Source organism: Peromyscus eremicus, chromosome 1 (genome assembly GCF_949786415.1).
Source record: "Peromyscus eremicus chromosome 1, PerEre_H2_v1, whole genome shotgun sequence".
Taxonomy (NCBI): Eukaryota; Metazoa; Chordata; class Mammalia; order Rodentia; family Cricetidae; genus Peromyscus; species Peromyscus eremicus.
The window spans coordinates 48451086-48472903 of NC_081416.1; the positions used below are offsets into that span (position 1 = coordinate 48451086).

The 21818-nt window shown below is 37.0% G+C and overlaps 2 protein-coding genes across 2 annotated transcripts; both read right to left on the reverse strand.

The window, feature by feature from the left end:
• Positions 1–6234: 6234 nt before the first annotated feature.
• Positions 6235–7182, reverse strand: LOC131915989 (olfactory receptor 5B3-like). Its single transcript, XM_059269620.1, has one exon. The coding sequence runs from the start codon at positions 7177–7179 to the stop codon at positions 6235–6237; it is 945 nt and encodes a 314-aa protein (XP_059125603.1). The 5' UTR covers positions 7180–7182.
• Positions 7183–16850: 9668 nt separating this feature from the next.
• On the reverse strand, positions 16851–17777 carry LOC131897127 (olfactory receptor 5B3-like). Its single transcript, XM_059248007.1, has one exon. It carries the CDS (start codon positions 17772–17774, stop codon positions 16851–16853), a length of 924 nt encoding a protein of 307 aa, XP_059103990.1. The 5' UTR covers positions 17775–17777.
• Between the last annotated feature and the right edge of the window lie 4041 nt (positions 17778–21818).

The window sequence follows — 21818 nt, forward strand, 5'->3', positions numbered from 1 at the left end:
TCTGAGCACATTTTAATTTTTTAAATTTGTATACAATATATTTGGATCATATTATTATCCCTCCTTCAACTCCACCCAGATCTTCCCCTACATATCTACCTAACATATCCTTTCTGTCTCTTTATAAATAACAACAAAAGAACACACACATGCACATGCACAAGCACATGAGCACACATGTACACACACACCAAATCTGTTTTGTGTTAATCAAATATTCTTAATCATGAAGCCTGCCCTGGAGTCTTATTGATATACCTAATGTCATTCCACTGTTGAAAATGAATTTTCTCTCTCCCAAAAGTTATAAATTGCAAATATGTTCTTGGATAGGGGTGGATCTGTGTGCCCACTTCCCTTTCTATGTGCTAGGACTTTGTCTGGCTTGAACTTGTATGGGTTTATGCACACTGTCACAGTGAATTTACATATTATTAGCCCTATTGCATCTCATAAATGCTATTTTGTTGTATTCTTTCACCTCTGTCTCATACACTCTTTCTGCCTGCTCTTCTGCACAGATCTCTGAGGCCTGAGGGAAGGCTTTAGTAAAGACATTCTATTTATAACTGAGCATGCCAAAGTCTCTCACTTTCTGCACACTGTCCAGTTGTGGGTCTTTGTTAGCTACCAGTAATTCTACTGCAAAAGGATCTTTTCTAATGAGGGCTAGGCAACAAACTAATCTGTGGTTATAGCAGAATTTCGGTAGGATGTATTTTATTACATTTAGCAGAATAATAGTAGTAAGTTTTTCCCTAGAGTCAATTACCTATCTACTGTCATGTTCTTGATCTTCTTAACAATGTCATATATGGGTTCCATCCACCTCTTTCAGTGAGCTTAAGTCTAACCACAAAGTGGTTGGTTATTTCCATAATTTTGTACCATTATTATATAGTAGGTATATCTTCCAGACAGATTATTCTTGTAATTCTCAGCATTCATAGGTTGGTGAGACTGATGATTACTTTTGTACTCTGATAACATGTTCAGTATTTTCCAACATTATGGATACTACTTAGTAGGGGTAAACTTCTCATTAAACAACAGTTTGAATTCTTTATGTTTGATGGCATGTGTGATGTCTTCAGCAATAGGATCTTACTCTCAGGTTATGTGGGGGATCAAGAACACTGGAACTAGCCTGTAATGTTTGGGGGGGGTCTATGGGACCCCTGATAGTGGGGGTTGTATTTGGTGGCACATGATAGCTAGTAGGAGCTTTTTCTTCCCCAACATATGGTGACTCCTTATAAACCCATTTATATCTGTCTATATTGTAGGAAGCCTCAACAATAGTAGGTTTTATATGGCTTTTTCAAAAGTTTGGCAGTGTTATTACTATTTACATTCCCTCCTTTATGCTGCCTTCCCATCCCCTTCCTCATTAATTCTAATTACCTCTTTATCCCTTTATGATACTATAATCTATTTCCCTTGCCTTGAAAATCCCTTCTTTTCCCTGTGCCCTTATAAACTCTCTAGCCTCTGTGGCTATTCTGAATGAAACACATGTATCTAAAGTTTAATGGTTAATATCTACATATGAGAAAACATACAATGTTTGTCTTCTAGGTCTGGGTACCATAGCCAAACACTTTTTAAACTTATCTTCCATTTTAAACTATTACCAGTAATCAATTAAAGTATTTTGAAGTGTGATCCTAATTAGTTTTGTCAATTAAAACCAGGACTCAGATATCAAGGTAATAATCTGAAAGATCAAAAAAGCAGAGCAGCTTCTAGAGACATGGTACCTTTACAAATCCTCAGACCAAATGGGGGCCAGAAATACTGTCTCCACCTGCCTTATATTCCTATCTCCACCTCCTGATTGTACCGGGATTAAAGGTGTGATCCTCCCAATTGCTGGGATCAAAAGCATGAGCCTCCAAAGTGCTGGGATCAAAAGCATGAGCCTTCCAAGTGCTGAGATTAAAGACATATACCACCAGTGTTGGCCTCTATGGTTAACTAGTGGCTAGCTCTGCCCTCTGATCTCCAGGCAAGCTTTATTTGTCAGAACACAAGCAAAGTATCATACAATAGTATTTAACATTTTATCCCTACTCAGTATTTAACATTTTATGTTCCTTATTTTATTTTAGTTTATTTTTTCCCTTTAGTCATTCTTTCACTAAAGAATGTCTAAAAGTATCCTTAGCAAGCTATTTTTTCTTCAGAGCACACCTATGTTCCCAATACTCCCCAGCCTTATGAATTATTTCTTTTGCAAAAAAAGATAAATTCATACTTGAACTATCACACTGAAATCTCAAAATGTCTTTCCAGTGAGACTCCTCAGTTTTGTCAGTATAGCAATGTTTCACAGTTAAACATTGTTCTGAAATTATAGCTTCCTTCTCTTCACATTTAAGTAATGAACTTGTTCTTCTCAAGGACCTTTACAGTAGTGAGGGAGAACTGTCTACAGGTCCTTGCCAAGTGAGTCATAGTCTCCAGGGGTCTTGCCACAAGGATAGCCACTAGTGCTATTCTTAAACATTATTCCCTGAAGAAGTCGCATGGCTCTTGTTTTGTGTGTGTGTGTGTGTGTGTGTGTGTGTGTGTGTGTGTGTGTGTGTGTGGTTTAAATGGAGTTACCCCACATGGGGTGAAAATGCTCTGTCCAGATTGAACTATCTAACAAAACACCAGGGCTGGGCATGGGAATCCATTAGGGATTCCATGAGATTCCCCCAAATACTATAACCTATTATTGTTTCCTAGAATGTGAACGTAAGAACTTATTGATGAAGATACCATATACTTCAGACACAGAACTTGGAGGAATCAAGCTGGTAGTGACCTGGAAGTCTCTTTGATAAGGACAAGCTTTCATAGTATCAGAAGATACTATGTAAGCTGCCAAGAGAGCCAAATCTGGAAGATATCTATAATGTTGTAATAGTGGCACTGATAGCTTGGGAGCAACCAACAATGTCTAAATAGACTTAAGACTTACTCAATAGGAGGGAATTTATCAATGATAATATAAGGTCAGTAAAGAACTTGTGGTTGGAGAGATTATAGACCACAGGAGAAGTTACTACTTCTATTTTTCTAAGTCAATGTAGCTTCCAACTCTATTCTAAATACGTATCCTTATAACCAAAGATAACTGTATCCCTCATCAAAGAAGCTTCTTTTTGTGGAAAATGGAAGCTACTACAGAGATTCACACTCCACAATTAGTTAAAATGGCCACGGGGTACCCAGCACTAACTGGTACCTCTATAACATCCTGGAATGTTGAGACCTATTACTTCATGGATAGAATAACAAATCACATGGAGACAAAATCTTTTCATTAGATTTTATATTCTATTGAGCTCCTTGAACACTAAAAGTAAAATTATGAGCATTACATTTTTAATTATGTATGTATGTGTATTATCTGTGTGAAAGTCTATGCACATGTGTGCACGCACATACCTATGAAGGCCAGAAGAGAGAAATAGATCCTTAGGGTAAAGTTACAGGAGACTGTGAACTACCCAGTAGTGGTTCCAGGAGCCAAACTCAAGTCCTCTGCAAGAATAGTGCACATTCTTTAACTAATGAGCCACCTTTACAGCCCTGACCATTATATTAATACTAATATATTGAAAGTACCCTGTTTCCTTTGAAAAATATGGTAGTATATGTATTCTGTATACAAACAGTGAATAATCATCATTAATTGTATGGTTTATATGTAAAAATACTTAGTAAGATATAACTAAATATAAATCTTTTATAAGTTCATATTTAATGTTTTTATGTTTTGATAGTGGTTCTTGGTCAAGGTATGTCTTGCCACTTATGGCACATTACTAGAAAAATCATAGGGTTTGAAATGGTCCAGTATATTAAGAGAATTCCAGGAAATCACTTTGTCTAAAAGCAAAGAATGGGAACTATGTAAGTATATTGAATAAAAATGCTCAGCAAAGTAGAAGACACACACACACAGAGATGTGTGTGTGTGTGTGTATGTGTGTGTGTGTGTGTGTGGTCTCTTAATGCATGTCATATTGACCTAGAAGGTCATATTATGCACAATTAACTCTCATAGATAGTGATGCAAACCTCCAGCATTGTACAATTTATTTCATTGTTTGCTTGTTTTTCTCAACCATTTAATACTTATTTACTAAGAGGCTATTATGAAACTCATAAGGCTGGCAGCATCAAGAATTTCAGGTGATCATTGTTAATCTAAGCTTGAATATTTATAGTAATATTATGATATGTTTAAAATATTTTTTTTATTCTTCAACATGTTTTATAAATTATCCTTCCAGTGGTGGCGCACACCTTTAATCCCAGCACTCCAGAGGCAGAGGCAGGCGGCAAACTCTCTGTGAGTTTGAGGCCAGCCTGGTCTCCAAAGCGAGTTCCAGGAAAGGTGCAAAGCTACACAGAGAAACCCTGTCTTGAAAAACTAAATAAATAAATAAATAAATAAATAAATAAATAAATAAATAAATAAATAATCCTTCCAAAAATATAATATAATTGCATGTGTTGAATGAAATGACTCAGCCAAACAGAAATTAGCAATTTATATGATATACTAGACTTATGTATCTTATCAAAATAATCCTGAAAAGAGCACTTTCATTTAATTAATTTAATATATCACATTTACTTAATTAGGAATATTCAAGTAATGATAGATTTTTTTTAAGTAGACAATGTTTTTTTTCCTCAAAACCCTAATTCAAGTATTGTTAGTATTACCAACTATTATTTTATTAGTTGAGGTTCTCTAATAAAACAAAAAATTGACAAGATTTCCTACATATAGATACATAAGAGGAGTTTTGTTATGGGTCTGGTCTCATGTAATTATGGAGGATGAAAGTCCCTTGTTATCTCATTTGCAAGCAGGAGAGCAACAGATTCAGGTGATTGATTCAGTATGAGCAAAAAGGCCTAAGAAAAGGGAGAGGTAATGTTGCCAGTTTTGAACAATGCAGGCCCAAGACTCAGACCTGGATTAATGAGTATGATAGTCAAGAACAGGAGAAGTTGCTGTCCCAGTTAGATAAGGGAAACACATGGAGAAAGGAGAGAGGGGGGAGAAGAAAGTGAGGAAGGAATAAAGGAAGGAAGGAAGGAAGGAAGGAAGGAAGGAAGGAAGGAAGGAAGGAAGGAAGGAAGGAAGGAAGGAACAAATGAATGAACGAACAAACGAACAAAGAAACGAAGGAAGGAAGGAAGGAAAGAAGGAAGGAAAGAAAGAAAGAAGCTAGGTAAGTGATGAAGGGAGATTTTTTTTCTTTTTATAATTTATTTCTATTCAATTGAGACCTCAATGGATTGGGTTATGGTCACTCATCTAAATGATATTTTTTTTTTACAATTTACTTTATCAATATTAGACTTTTGAGGGGCTACTGTCACAGAAAAGCATCATGCTGTCTATCTGGGCTTCCAGTAATACAATCAAATCAACACATGAAATAACCTCTTCAGTATCCATATTATATTTAACTCCAACAAATTTAGCACATCCCTGTGTGTCTGTCATCATGGGAGACCTGTGTAAATTCATTCATTTCATGGATTTCTTCAAGTATTTTTTTACTCTCATTTTCATTGACACGTGACAAATATACCAGCAAAATGAATGAACATATCAATGTTGAATAATCGTTTGTGGATCTTGACCTCCAGAATTTGTATTTGTACAAATTTTTATTTGTAGCCAGAAAGTTTCTCTCCAGTCCTGCCCAGCCCATGGTCCCATAGCCACTTATAAAATAATCGCTCAGAAGCTTATATTAATTAAAACTGCTCGGCCCTTAGCTCAGGCCTACCACTGACTAGCTCTTACACTTAAACTCAGCCCATTTCTGTTAATCTAGATGTTGCCACATGTTCCATAGCTTTACCTGTGTGCCGTTACATGCTGCTCCCTGGAAGGCAGGCTGGCATCTCCTAATTCGGCCTTTTCCTCTTCCCAGCATTCCTTTAGTCGGCTTGCCCCACCTATACTTCCTGCCAATCAGTGTTGTATTAAACCAGTGTACAACAGCATTATCCCACAGCAGCTATTCTAATTTAGCTATGTATTTCTAGGTATATCATGTCCTGTTTTAGCAGACATCAGTCATTGCATATACAAACAAATCACTTTGAGAACTTTGGTGTGGACCACAAATGAAATTCAATACGTAGAGAAGATCTGAGAGGAATAAATCCATGATTGGGCATCCCAAGTAGTGTAGAAATGAAAAATTTCTAAAGATTGCTTTCTCTCCAGAAAGTGAATGTACTCTTTATCTTTAGTAATGCACCCTTGACCTCCTTGTTCCTCAGACTGTAGACCACAGGGTTCAGCATGGGAATAACCATGGTGTAGAAGACAGATGCAATTTTGTCTGTGTCCATGGAGTGACTGGAGCTGGGCTGTAAATACATGAAGATGACAGTCCCATAGAAAATAGAGACTGCAGTGAAGTGGGAGGCACAGGTGGATATAGCCTTGCGATGTCCTGCAGCCGTGCGCATTCGTAGGATGGTAATAAAAATGAATATGTAAGATATCCATATGACTATTATAGAAAAAAAGATATTAAAGCTCACTACATAAACAAGAAGCAGCTCATTAATATGCCTATCAGAGCAAGAAAGAACCATGAGTGCAGGAATATCACAAAAAAAATGATGGACCACATTGGACTCACAGAAAGAGAGACTGAATGCATCTCCAGTATAGATGGAAGCATTTAGGAAACCTAGGACATAGCAGCCTATGACCAGCCATGCACACACACTTGTAGTCATGGTGGTGGCATAGTGTAGAGGCTTACACACTGCTACATAGCGATCATATGCCATTGAGGCTAACAGGTAGTTTTCCACACTGGCAAAGGCAGTGAAACAGAACATCTGTGTAGCACAGTCATTGTAGGACATGACCTTGTTTCCTATAAGAAGTCCAGTCATCACTGTTGGAGTAACAGCAGAAGAATAACAAAAATCCACCAGAGATAGGTTACCTAGAAAAAAGTACATGGGAGTGTGAAGCCGAGAGTCCAGGAAAATCAACAGGATCATCCCCAGGTTCCCCACCAGGGTGATGGTGTAGATGAGGAGGAAGGTGATGAAGAGAGGAAGCTGCAGATCTGGGTCATTGGTGAGTCCCAGCAAGAGGAAGTATGACACTTCTGTCCTGTTCTCCATTCAGGTAATTTGAGATCAGTGGATGCTCTGTGGCCATAAGAACAAGAGGGAAAAGACAACAAAAGAAAATGTTATAAAACATGTAAATTATGTGTAGAAACCACTGAGGTTTGACTTGTGCCTTGAGCTTCTTCAGAGAAAGCCTGGGCTTCAGAATCAAGTTAAGTTCATTAATTATATAGTGTTATCTACTCTATGAAGTGAGGAATCCTAATAGATAATGTACAGAATTTTAAAACTTTCTTTATAAACAGAGATGTTAGCAATTTGATAATTTAATACAAATTGCTTGTTGGGCTGAATCTTTTCCCATATAATCTCTCCTGAACTCAGAATGGTTGATACTTCCATATTGCTCACCTGCATAAGCACTGTTATGGGCATTTTTGAAGTGTGTTTACTGCCTCTTCTTAGGAACATATTTGATTGGTTGCCACTTTTATGTAAATTATAAGGTACAAGAGGTTAAGTAATTTGTTCTTGTTTCTAAACTATTAATGGGCACTATCTGCTTTGGACTCATGCCAACCTTTAAATGTTTCTAAGTGTCTGTTAATTCTCAGTTTTAAGTGAATTTATATCAAACTAATCACCTGAATTTATAATTGTAATTTTGTCACCATTCATGAAACACAGTATTTACGTTTTCACAGTGAACAAATAATGTGACTGATCAAGCACTAATTTCATATTTTTCACAAGACTGTTTCTTCTCATTGCAAATACAAAAAACAAAAATCCAGATAAAAATGATTCTTCTCTTAAAAGCAGAATTGTCCTTCATGAATTTAAAATTTCTTAATTACACAAGCCTGGGATACATAAAATAGTTTCATAACAAGATTCAAACAAACAAAAGAAGTTCTTGATTTCATGATGATGTCTCATCTTCACCATCTCAGACAGATTTTCACCATCACTAACATCCATACATGTTGAAAATTCATAGTTAAATCATAAGTCTCTGAATTGATTGAGGTGTTCAACTCTTGAGCACAGTAGTTTTCAAGGGATAGTGGAGTTATGGGAATGAGTTCAACCTGAAAATACAATTTTCTGAGTGAATGAGTGAGTGAGTAAGTACAGTGATTTGGCAGAGATAGGATTTACACTACTGGAAAGGGCTAATATTGGAGCAATTGCTGACCAGGTAGGAGTCACTGTAGCCTCATTTCCCAAACATCGTTTTTCCATCCACAGAATAAAGACAGTCCCAAAACCCAAGTGGAATTCAGTAAACAAAGTGCATATGATAGGACTATGCTGGCTGCTGAGCACAGCCTGACAACTGCCATCACACTAGTGTTAGGCTGGATCCAGGGACTTCACATTGGTTAGACCAAGGTGAATACTAAAGTGCAAGGCTTCACTTGCATGTCAATCTTGAAGCTTTTCTCTCCATTTTGTCTTTTCCCCCAGTTCCAGGCAGTGATCATATCTATGCTCACTAGGGTTTCTCTGTCTTTACTCAACAAATAACATTGTCTTTCTACATTTTCATGTAGACTATTGTTAATTTTTTCCTTGAAGTCTGTATTTCAGTTTAGTAAAAGCCATGACTTCTATAAATCCATTCTTTGTCTTGTTAGTGTTGTGAAACAGGCTAATCACAGGTCAGTGGGTGACTGTCTTTACCACAGATCTGTTTATTCCAAAGCTTCATATTTTTTTAAAGTTATTTGAATCTGTTCTTGTATAGTAACAATATTATTTCAAATATTCTTTCTACTCTGAAAACTCTGGTAGGATATTCACCTAAAATTAACTACTACTGTCTATCATCTTACTCATCAATCTTTGGCAAGATCAAGTACAAGCCTGCCCTCAAAGATGTCATGGTTCCCAACTTTAACACACATGATCACTTTCAGCATTTGCTTCAAACAATAGTGAAGGCATTTATAATTGTGTGTGTGTGTGTGTGTGTGTGTGTGTGTGTGTGTGTGTGTGTGTGTTAGATAGTGCTATTATACATTGGTAAAGAAACTGAGAATTTGAGAAGTTACACAGGAACTATAAGATAGGATCCAGATTAAAAAACTTAAGCAAATTCCCATGAGTAAGCATGAGATTAAAATAGCTTTAATGTGAAATTAGGAATTTATTAATTTATAATTCATTATGACCTTTTTCAGTTTAGCAAAGTCCCATTTCACCTTTCTCATTTTTATCTGTTATAACTCCCAATGAGATGAAAGGCTACATGTAACATAAAATCATTAATCAGACTGCCTGTATTTGTCTGTATTTAGTGAACAAAAGAAGCATGATTTATAAAACAAACTAATAAAGTCTCCATTATATACATTATGGCACTTATGACCTACTCTCACCTCAATGTTTTTTAAAAAAATAACTTTGAACATCTCATTTTGTTTTCATATAACTCATATCGGATACAAACAACCTATGATTGTTTTATGAATTTTACTTCTCATTTAAGTGCAAACATGATGTAGAAGCAAAATATTCTGAGAGACTCAAAAGAACACTCAATACAGAATAATATTGGAGTCATAAAATCTCCTATAGAATATCGCCAAAATTCTATTATAGGAGACCCAACTTCTTTAATATGATGGAAACTGGCAGAAAAAAAAAAAAACATAAGCATGGATCAAGTTTCTAATCAACAGGAATTCCTTAGATTTTTGTTGTCCTGAGAAGAATCACTTACCTCCTCCTTACTGGTAAAATAGATATGATACAATTCCTTTTTTTACACAACTCAGCATTTCTGTAAATAATAAAGAGCAGATAGCTATCTTTAAAAGAAGGTATAATTCAAAAATCAATCACTTAGCAGTGCCTATGAGCAGCATACATTATATACATATAGAAAATGTTTTAATGCTCATTATTTTGCACAATCAATATACACTGATAGTAGAAAAATCCATCAATGTATTCTTTATATTTGGAAATCTCTTTGATACTGGCTAAAAGTTCACAGCAAGTCTTCAGGTAAGTAGAAGGCATTTTTGTATTCACAATGAATATCACTCAGATGATTAATGATGTCCAATGAATCATGCCCTGCAGGATGTCCTTTCTAAACAATGTGATTTGGAGTCAGGTTGGGATTTAGAGGCCAATGTAAGGGGAACTTGAGAGAATTATACAGGTTGGGTGCACTCTGGAGATTTCCCCTGTGAGAATACTTGAAGAATTCTCATCCAGTTTTCCTAGAGAAGAGACAATTAACCTGCCTGTAGGGACCAAAAGGGGTGTTATATCTTTAAAATTAAAGTTTTTAACTGATAAATGAAATTATGTAAATTAGTGAGGAGTCACTAATTTTCTTTTCTGTTTTTTATAAGTTTTACTAAATTTGTTCTAAAAATGTATATTATGCATTCTTATTACTCTCATCCCATCCTAGCTTGTCTTTCTTCACCTTCTGCCCCCCAAAAAGTCCCTTTCTCACACTCATGACTTTGGAGCTTCATTGAGTTTAACAAGAACTATGTAAGCGGCCTTAGAATTGGAACTATCCATTGGTGCCTGGTGGACACCAGTGGGTTCTCAACTGAAGAACAAGATTGTCTCTCCTCTAGAATCCAGCTAATAGTTAAGGAAGTGTTCAGTTCTGTGAGCCCCTCCTCTGTCCAATTTGACTTTGATAGGCCCAGTTCAGTGCAAGAAAGTTCAGGAAGTGGCAGCTGCTGTAGGATCATAATTGCAGTTGTTGTGTCAGACTCTGAAGACACTTTGCAGCTCTTCTCCATATTTTCTGGCACTCACATACTTCCTGCCTCCTCCTCTGTGACGTTCTCTGAGCCTTTGAGTGAGTGACATAAATGCCCTCTTGAGAGCTGAAAACCCAACATCATTTGTTCTTAGCAACTTGAGCAGCCAAGAGTCTCCTTATTCACCACCATTCATAGCAAAAAAGAAGCATCTTTAATTAATGCTGAGAGTAGCGTTTTTCTATGATTAAGGTTGAAGTGTAGTATTTTTCTACTGATGTAAACATAAATATTTAGAAATTGATTTGCACCATATCAGTTTAGCAAAAGAACATTCGTAGCCCACTGACCCCATCCCCACCTGTGGTTGATATACTGTGTACCCTAATAAACTTATCTGGGAGTCAGAGAACAGAAAAGCCACTAGACTAGACATAGAGGCCAGACAGTGGTGGCACACACATCTTTAATCCTATCACTTGGGAGGCAGAGATCATCTGTATCTCTGTGAGTTCAAGGCAACACTAGGAACAGAGCCAGGCATGGTGGCACACACCTTTAATTCCAGCACCTGAGATCTCATGTCTTTGCTTGGGAAGGACACATGCCTTTAATCCCAGGAAGTGATAGCAGGAAGCAGAAAGGTATATAAGGCGTGAGGACCAGGAACTAGAAGCTATTGAGCGGTTCAGCTGAGAGCCATTCCAGTGAGGACCCAGAGGCTTTGAGTCTGAGGATTCATGGAAACAGAATTGGCTGAGGAGTTGTCAAGGTGAGGTTGGCTGTGGTTTGCTCTGCCTCTCTGATCTTTTAGCATTCACTCCAATACCTGACCCCGGGTTTGTAGATGAAGTTTTCTCCAGTCCTGCCTGGCCTATGGTTAGGACAAATCTCTCTCACCCGCCAGTCCCGCAGCTGCTCAGACCCAACCGAGTAAACACACAGAGACTTATATTGCTTACAAACTGTATGGCCATGGCAGGCTTCTTGCTAACTATTCTTATGTCTTAAATCAACTCATTGCTATTAATCTATAAGTTGCCATGTGGCTCATGGCTTACCAGTATCTTAACATCTGCTTCTCATCGTGGCAGTTGGCAGCGTCTTTCTGACTCAGCCTTCCTGTTCCCAGAATTCTCTTCTCTGCTTGTCCGGCCTATACCTCCTGCCTGGCTACTGGCCAATCAGCATTTTATTTATTAAACAATCAGAGAATTACATTTAACATACAGAACATCCCACAGTATGGATTATTATTATTATTATTATTATTATTATTATTATTATTAAGGCCATTTAAAATTCGTGTTACACCCACCACAGGGCATAAGACCCCCTCAGTCATTTTTTTCTTTTCCTTTTCACTGCTAGTATCATCCATAAATTCCCTCTTATAGACTAAGCTTCAAATCTAGAGGACTGTTAGTTACCCCCATAACAGCCAATCTATGTTTACACCAATGCATCGTGCCTGGGAGATTGGCATTGTTGTTCATAGGGTTCACAGCTGTGGAAGACAATTGAAGGCTTCTTTCACTCAACCACCTGTGTAGAACCTTCTGGCACTTTCTAGAACTGTGGAAGTTCAGTTCCAGGCTAATTTCTTTATATATTGCAACAAATGTAAATGTTGCCTTCAGCTATAAGCTATGAGGTATCTTATCAAATATTTACACTGAGTTACCAAGAGGAATGCCAAGAGTGTATTGTTTTAAGGGCCTCCACAGACTCCCTGATCAAAAATTCATAAAGCAATATCCCACAACCAGCACTGGGATTTTTATAACTCAATAGTTTTTAGGAGCCACACTATTTAGCAACACAGGATACCTATCCTCTTAAACATCTTACTTTTAGCCTGTATGTTTTCATTGGGTTAGAAAAAGAGTGTGTTTCTACACTTGCCTGTGGGCCTAAGACAAATATATACATATCGTTGTTAGGGATTGTGCTGGTTTACTGAATTAGAAGTTGTAGGTTTTCTTACAATAACCATAATTAAACCAGCAATAAGTGGTTATCTAGGTTTCCAGAATGAGGAATGGTATCCTTCTTGTTGACTGGATCTCAAAATTAGAGAACTGTTGGTTACTGCCAAGGTATTCTTACCACTATTACACCATTAGGGTTACTATGCAATATTGGTGTTTTATGTGGGTCATAGAAATCATATCCGGATAGGATTATTGGTTGTCTACATCCTTTGGAAGCTTGCATCGTGCCTTCCGGTGTGATGAAACTAGTCTGGGAGGACATTCATGTCAGTTTCAGCTCAGTTTATGGGCTCTGTTTCTGAAGTGTGTAGTGTCTTCAGCACTGTTACTCTCCTTTCACCTCTAGGGGGCAATAAGATGCAACAACAACAAGCTGTATGGTTTGGGAGTCTCTTGGATATCTCTATCCAACAACTCAGATGAAAGCATTTCATGTCTGGTATTGTTTTTGTTGGAGGAACCATTGTCAGTCCATACAATAAAAGTTTTTTTAACTCTAAATGTGTATTTATACACTTCATTATGGGTATTATAAGGTTTGTTTAGATAAATATCATGATTCCTTGTGACTTTTTTAGACTTCCTAATTGTTATTTTATACACTTCCCTCTTTCTTCTGTATTTATCTCCATCTTCTCCCTAAACAGCCTTCCCTTTTACCATTTTTCATATGAGTTCACTTGCATCCTGCTATTCCTCTTCACTCTCCTCCCATGAAAACCAAATAATAATAATAATAATAATAATAATAATAATAATAATAATAATAACAAAATGCACAATTGTGAAGCCCTTTCCCAATAGATACATCTACAAAACATTCATGCACGTAAGTCTTGTAAAAACGTTGCTGAAGAGAATATAGAATGATTGTTAAGAGTCAGAGAATGAGGGAGTTTGCTATGAGATTCTGTCTCCCAGTAACATCAAAAACTACATCCATGATGTATCACCTACATGACTGGCCAAACATGAGCTAAAAAAGGATGACACCAATAGAAGTGCCAAAGTGAAAACGAAAAGCCCATAATGCCTCAAGCCTTCACAAAGAGCTATAGGTAACTGAGAAAAGCTGGGAGCATAAGCCAATTTCCCAAAGGAAGAGCATATCAATTAGACATCCAGTACCAAGCCATCAGCCCTGAAAACATACACAAAAATAACGTTATGTGGCCGGGTGGTGGTGGCCCATGCCTTTAATCCCAGCACTCGGAAGGCAGAGGCAGGTGGATCTTTGTGAGTTTGAGGCCAGCCTGGTCTACAGAGAGAGATCAAGGAAAGGTGCAAAGCTACACAGAGAAACCCTGTCTCGAAAAACAAAAACAAAAACAAAAACAAAAACAAAAACCATTATGTGGACTGAACCAGTATATTTAGGAATATATGCATATATGTGTACATGTGTGCATGCAATATCCATTAGTGAAAAGATGGGCTATGAATTTATAGAGTAGAGAAGGGCATACGGAAGAATTTGGAAGGAGGAAATAGGAGGAATAAATGACATAATTATATTATAATCTCAAAAAGAAAAAATAAGAAAAGAATTGAAACAAAAAAGAAGCAGGTTTCCACCTGATGTTTCATACACCCTTCATTTAGCTAACCCTCCTCTATTCCATCATGTCTCCATCCCCGATGAAAGCCTAATGATCTCCAGTCACATTCCTGTTGTTATAAATAATAAAATATTTGTATGAATCATTAGTACATATTATATACAAACCATTTGAATACTATATTATCTTTATTCCACAATCACCTGGGAACATTTATGATTTCTTTCTATTTCTTGTGTATTGTGATTACCACTGCAAGGATTGTTTGTTGTTGTTGTCCAAATAGATTTTATTTCTTTTGAATTTTTACTCAGTACCAGGGTATGGGATGCTCCCTATAATTATCTATAGTGCTTATGTTAATCTATATTCCTTACAGAAGCATATAGCAGTCACCTTTCTCCATGCCTTTGCTATAGTAGATTCTGTGTTAAGGTGACAGTCACTATGGTTTGGACTGCCCCAGTGTCAGGATTACAGACACCAGGCACATTGGTCACATTTCACATAGATGCTTAGGCTATTTAATGACCTTATGTTTCTACAGCAAGTACTTTACCCACTGAGTCCTCTCACAATCTTTGTAGATTCATTTTTTGCTAAAAGTTTATGAGATTAGGAAAGATAGTAAGACCTATATTAAACCATCTCTGTAATAAACAGCCAGGAAATAGAGCTGAATGATATAACTTGAGCTCTTATACTTGATAATGAGGAGGGAAAACTATAATTAGTATATTCTTGGAGACTGAGAAAATGAGAGGGTATGGGAGAAAAAAGGGGGGATAAATATCACTCAATAACTAAATTTAAGAAGGCAGCTCCTTTTCCATGACTTTTTTTTTTCATTTTACATACCAACCACAGATCCCCCTTTCATCCCTCCTCCTGCTCTCTACCACCTTCCTCCCTACCCCTCTTCCCCTCCTCCAACAAGGTAAGTTCTCCCATGGGGGGACAGCTAAGCCTGGTACACTCAGGTGAGGCAAAACCAAGCTCGTCACTGCTTTATCAGGGGTGAATTAGTTGTCTGACCATAGGAAATGAGATCCAGAAAGCCAGGTCATCCACTAGGGATATATCCTGATCACACTGCCAGGGGCCCCTCAAACAGACCCAGCTATAAAATTGTCTCCCCTGTGCTGAGGGTCTAGTACGGTCCCATGCACATTCCACAGCTGTCAGTCTAAAATTCATGAGTTCCTTTGAGCTTAGTTCAGTTGTCTGTAGATTTTCCCATCATGATCTTGACACCACACCTTGCTCATGTAATCTCTCTTCCCACTCTTCCACTGGATTCCCGAAGGTCCACCTGGTACATGGTTGTGAATCTCTGCATCTGCTACCATCAGTTACTGGATGAAGGCTCTATGATGACAGGGTATTCACCAATCTGATAACCAGGTTAGGCCAGTTCAGGCACCCTCACCACTGTTGCTGTAGTCTAATCTGGGGGGATTCCCAGGAATTTCCCTAACACTAGGTTTCTCCCTTACCCCATAATGTCTCCCTTTATTAAGATATCGCTTTCATTGCTCTCCCACTCATTCCCTCCCCAAGCTCAATGATCCAGTTCCCTCGCGTTCTCATTCCCATCCTCTACCGTCTATTGCCCCCTCTCCTCACCAGTTTACTCATCAGGATCTCATCTGCTTCTCTTTCCAAAAGCGATCTTTACAGCCCTCTTAGGGTCCTCCTTGTTTCCTAGCTTCTCTGGAGCTGTAGGTTGTGGTCTCGTTATCCTTTGCTTTACATCTAGTATCACTTATGTGTGAGTACACACCATGTTTGTCTTTCTGACTCTAGGTTACCTCACTCAGGATGATATTCACTTTCAAATTTATCCAGAGGAGCCATCCATGGGTTATATGGGGAGGATGACTGACATTTTTTAAACAAGTCTGCTGATTTCCAGTATCACTTTTTAAATACAACCTCATATTATAGTCATTAAACAAACATTTGGATATCCCTATGAAATGAGCACAATTAAATGAACACAAAAGTAGACATATAACACAAATCCATGTTACATTTTATTCTGGAAATTTTCTGATATCCATTTGTAGAAATCTTCACAAGAAACCTATGTGTGTGTCTTCTCTTTAACTGGCTTCTAGATGCACCTGTATACAGAGATTTGTATTGATATAATAAAAAAAAGTATTGCATGAAAAATTATTGAATATGATAATATAGTCATTTAGGTTTTTCACCAGCTATCTTGAATGAATCATACACCATTTATTTAGGTTTCACTCTTCCAAATAAGACAGTGACGTTTGGACACCAACACACTATTGCACAGGTAAAGACATCAATTCAAGTTCTTGAATTCAGTGTAGCATGAGAAAATATGACTCAGTATAGGGTAAGATGGGAGAAGTGATTCCAGATAGTGTGCATTCCAAAAATTGAAAGCTGTAATATTATTTTAACCTCAATACAATCTTTATGAATGCATTCTTCACCTCCTTATTCCTTAGGCTATAGACCAGAGGGTTCAACATGGGGATGGCCATGGTGTAGAAGACAGATGCGATTTTGTCAGTGTCCATGGAGTGACTAGAACTGGGCTGCAAGTACATGAATATGACTGTCCCATAGAAAATGGAGACAGCTGTGAAGTGGGAGGCACAAGTGGACAGAGCTTTGCGATATCCTGCCACTGAATGCATCTTTATTATATTAATGAAAATGAACAAGTAGGATATTAAGATAAGTATAAGAGCAAAAAAGATATTGAAGCTGGCTACATAAATAAGAATGAGTTCATTGACATGTCTATCAGAACAAGATACAATCATGACTGCTGGAATGTCACAGAAAAAATGATTGATCACATTAAACTCACAGAAGGAGAGACTTAATGCATTTACAGTATAGATGGAAGCATTCAGGAAACCAATGATGTAAGAGCCAATGATTAGACATGCACACAAACTTGTTGTCATGGTAGTGGCATAGTGTAGGGGCTTACACACTGCTACATAGCGATCATAGGCCATTGAGACCAAAAGGTAGTTCTCCGCATTAGCAAAGGTTGCAAAAAAGAACATCTGAGTGGCACATGCATTGTAGGACATAATCTTGTCTCCTGTAAGGAATCCAGCTATGACTTTTGGAGTGACTGTTGACGAGTAACAAAAGTCCACTAAGGACAAGTGACAGAGGAAAATGTACATGGGGGTGTGAAGCCGAGAGTCCAAGAGAATCAACAGAAACATCCCCAGGTTCCCCACCAGGGTGATGGTGTAGATGAGGAGGAAAGTGAAGAAGAGGGGAAGCTGCAGACGTGGGTTATTGGTCAGTCCCAACAGGATGAACCACGTCATTTCTGTCCTGTTCTCCATTAATGATACCAATTAGTCAACAGAAGGCCTTAAACAATTAAAAAAAAAAGAGGTGAATAAGGGGCTGGAGAGATAATTCGGAAGTTATAAGCAATGGCTTTATATTTTAAAGGACTCGGTGCCTACCTGAAAGCTCACAATTGTCTGTAACTCCAGTAACAAGGAATCTAACACCATCTTCTGGCCACCTCAGTCATGAAGCACACATTGTGCACAGACATACATGTTGGCAATGCACCCAAACACACAGAATTATTTTTTAAAAAAAAAAACAAGTTAAGAAGAGTGTAATAAAGGAATTGAAATCTGTGAAATCTTTATTTTCCACCAAAAATAAAAATTACATGTATTTTTTAACCAGACAGAGAAAGTTTAGTAACTGTGTGAAAATGGTTTATATTAATGTATCTACACACCTGTTCACTTTTCTTGGGCTCTGTAGAACTAACAATACTGTGATTCCCTGCCAAGAGATACTATACAAACAGCCTGTTCTCTGTCAATAACATAATGACTTTGATAAATTGCTATATCCATCTAAATTGTGAAGCACAAGAGATATAAATTGTCTGCATATTTAAATAATATAATTACCAACTTCTGCTTTGAATTCAGGTAAACTTTTCACGCATTACAAGCTAATGATATAAAATAACTTAATTTAATTATAATGAATAATCATTTTCTTTTATTTAATGACAGTAAACTTAGTGGTACACTGTATGTTAATTTCATCTTGGTCACTATAGATTTGCTCTCATTAAAGATCAAGCAAGTGAGCCTCCCAACTATAAAATGATTCTTCTGAATGCTAATAGCTCTGAATGAAGTAATAAGCTTGAATTGCATTTTAACGCTTCTTTGCACACATATCCTCATGCTTTTATACAGCACATCTAGATCCATTGATACGAATATATCCAGAGACATAAAATTATGAAGAGCTCAAAGAAGGCCTTACCTTGAATCAATATTGCTAAATACTGTACATACTAGATTTGTGGAGCTCACAGGTATGTTGAAAGAGTGTTCAATCCCAGAAGCAGTATGAAATGAAGAAATATCATTAACTAAAACACAGAGAGTTCAAGTTCTTGGGAGAAATACATACCAGATCACCTACTGACTACCTAGAAAATACCTAACTCCCCTACACACCATATAGCCACCTACAAAATGAAGACTGTAATGAGCCCTACTTGGGGTGTTATTGGGAAAATAAAGTAGCATATCAAAGGCAAGAAAATGCTGGTTATTTAGCATGGTTTAGTAAGTACTATAACCATGTTGTCATTACATTGTGATAATAGCATCCAGGGCTTTAGTTCTGGGTAAGTTTAAGTATTGAAAATTCTCTCTCCAAATTGTTTATCCTGCATTTGGGCCTGTGCCTTCTCATGAATCTGTTTGTTTTTACACTAAGAATACCAACGCTGGCCGGGCGGTGGTGGCGCACGCCTTTAATCCCAGCACTCGAGAGGCAGAGCCAGGCAGATCTCTGTGAGTTTGAGGCCAGCCTGGGCTACCAAGTGAGATCCAGGAAAGGCGCAACGCTACACAGAGAAACCCTGTCTCGAAAAACCAAAAAAAAAAAAAAACCAACCAATTACTGGACATGTAATCCCACATGAACCATCCTTTTCAAAAATTTCATTCCTGTAATCCATAATTTTAGATAATGCATTCCTCTTTTTGAATTTTTAGTTTTACTTTTCTCAGGATATTATAGTCTAATGATACTTAAACTTTTTTGTATGGCTGGGAATATTTGGAAAGACTGTTATTGCCTATCATTAATTTCCTGAGCCTTTGCCCACTTTAATGATGTACATCTACCTTGAAAATATTTATTTGCCAATTATATACCATATGACAACTTTTAGAATTTACTGTATTATCTACAAATGGAGTGTGCCTGTGTAGGGGTGTGTGTGTGTGTGTGTGTGTGTGTGTGTGTGTGTGTGTGTGTAAAACAGAATTGAAAGTATTATTTCTTACTGTATTTGTAGGAAATTTTAATATCTAAGAAGTTACATGGGAATTGCAATTTTTGTAAGCAGTGCAAAAAACACTGAAGGTGTAAGAGTTAAGATTTCATCCAACAATGAGCTTGACCTCATAGTATAGGGTAGAAATATCGTTGAAAGAATATGCATTTATATCTAGCCTGTCATCAGTGTGCAGAAAGATTATTTTATCTTCTGGGTTTGTGCCTTTTATGACTGTTTTTTATCTCCAAGTAAATCAAACATATAGTGAACAAAATAACATTTACATCAAACAAATTACATTTTATATTTTTTGTGAGAATAACTTATTATATGAATCATTAAATCTCCTGTACTATTTTGACAACTATTGCAGACTTAGCATTTCAAAAATAGTTTTAGAAGAATAACCTTAGCCTTTAAACTGCTTTAGCACTCAAGACTATTTTTAAACAACTATTTTCAAGTAACTCATAGTAAGTGTTCATAGCCCATTTGTTTTTCAAGAATTATACATCTCATTGTGATGCTAATGAGATGTAGGTAGCCAGTTTTTAGTAGTGGAATGTTTTACATGGAATGGTCACTCTAAAACCTTAAAAGTCCATTATTCAATACTTCACAAATCCCCTTCCAGGAGCTTGGTCGTAGTAGGTGATCAATGTTTAATCTTTTCTAAAGGAAGAGGGGAAAACAGAACCTCTGCTTAGACCAAGGTCTGAATTCATCATGCATTACTTCTCTTCAAGGGTCACTTACCTCTTTATTAGGAATACATACTATAGGCAAACCAGACAAGATTACTCCTCTCCCCCAGTTTACAGGTTGTGTCTGTATATAAAAACAGAAGAAGGAAACACATGAAGAATTTGCCAGATAAGAGTCAATCAATGTAACTTTTATCTTTGAGTGTTTTTCTTCAACTTGTTGAAGGTCCATAGCTGATCTTCAGGTCAGGCAGAAGACCTGCATGTGTTAACAATGACTGCCATTCAGAAAATAAACAGCTTCTAATGGGTAATGGCAAGCAGTGTGCCTCCCGGTGTGCCACATTGGGATTTGAGATACTAGTGCACAGAGATGTAGAGAGAATTATAGACACTCAGAGAGCTCTGGAGAGTTCCCTGAGAGTGTGTCTGAAGATCCTCATCCTGTCTTCTTAGGAGAAAAGCAATTAATGAGCCTTGGGGAACAAACTCGTTTCTGTATCTTAGAAGTCAAATTTCCATTATAGTGGATAAATGAAAACACAAAACTCATTACTGAGTGTTACTGAGGTACCATGCAATGTTTCTATATATAATGTCTACTGTAAACGATAAAGTTAGGTAAACAACACCTGTCTTCTCACTATTTCTCTGTGGTTAAAAACTTTCAAAATCCTTCCTTATAGAATTTTCATTTCTTCTAGTCTTTCCAAAAACATAATACCTTATCACTATCGAAGGTAACCCTTGTGCCCAATAGCACATCTCAACATCTTGTTCATAGCCAAGTGTAACTTGTCATAATAGGTAATGATCCTTGACCATTCTTTTATGTGACAACACTTATAGTACTCTACAGAATATTTTGTGCCTCTTTTTACAAAAATGTCTGCTAATTTCTATTGACCACAAATTAGTATTTAAATTTTAACACATTTTTTGTTTTTATTTATGTCTCTATTTACTCATCTATGGTGTTTGTGTGTAGAACTCTGAGAATAACTTGTAGAAGTCAGTTCTCTCCTTCCTGCATGTGGGTCCCAGAATTTGAACAAAGACCCTCAGGTGTGGAAACGAACTCCTTTACCTACTGAGGCATCTCACAAGTCTACATATATTAATTATTCAGTACGGAGTTTTGCAATTATTTTTCTATTCTAAAAATCAGAAATAGCTTTACAGATGCACAATTTTAGCTTGTTTTTTCCTATTTTGTAAGTTTTCTTTTTATTCTATAGACTAGTTTTTGCCAAACAGAATCTTTCTTCCTTGAGGCAATCACAGTTTTTTTGTTTGTTTCTATTTGTTTGTGTTTTCCATGTGGTCATCTGTGAAACAAAACAAGAAAA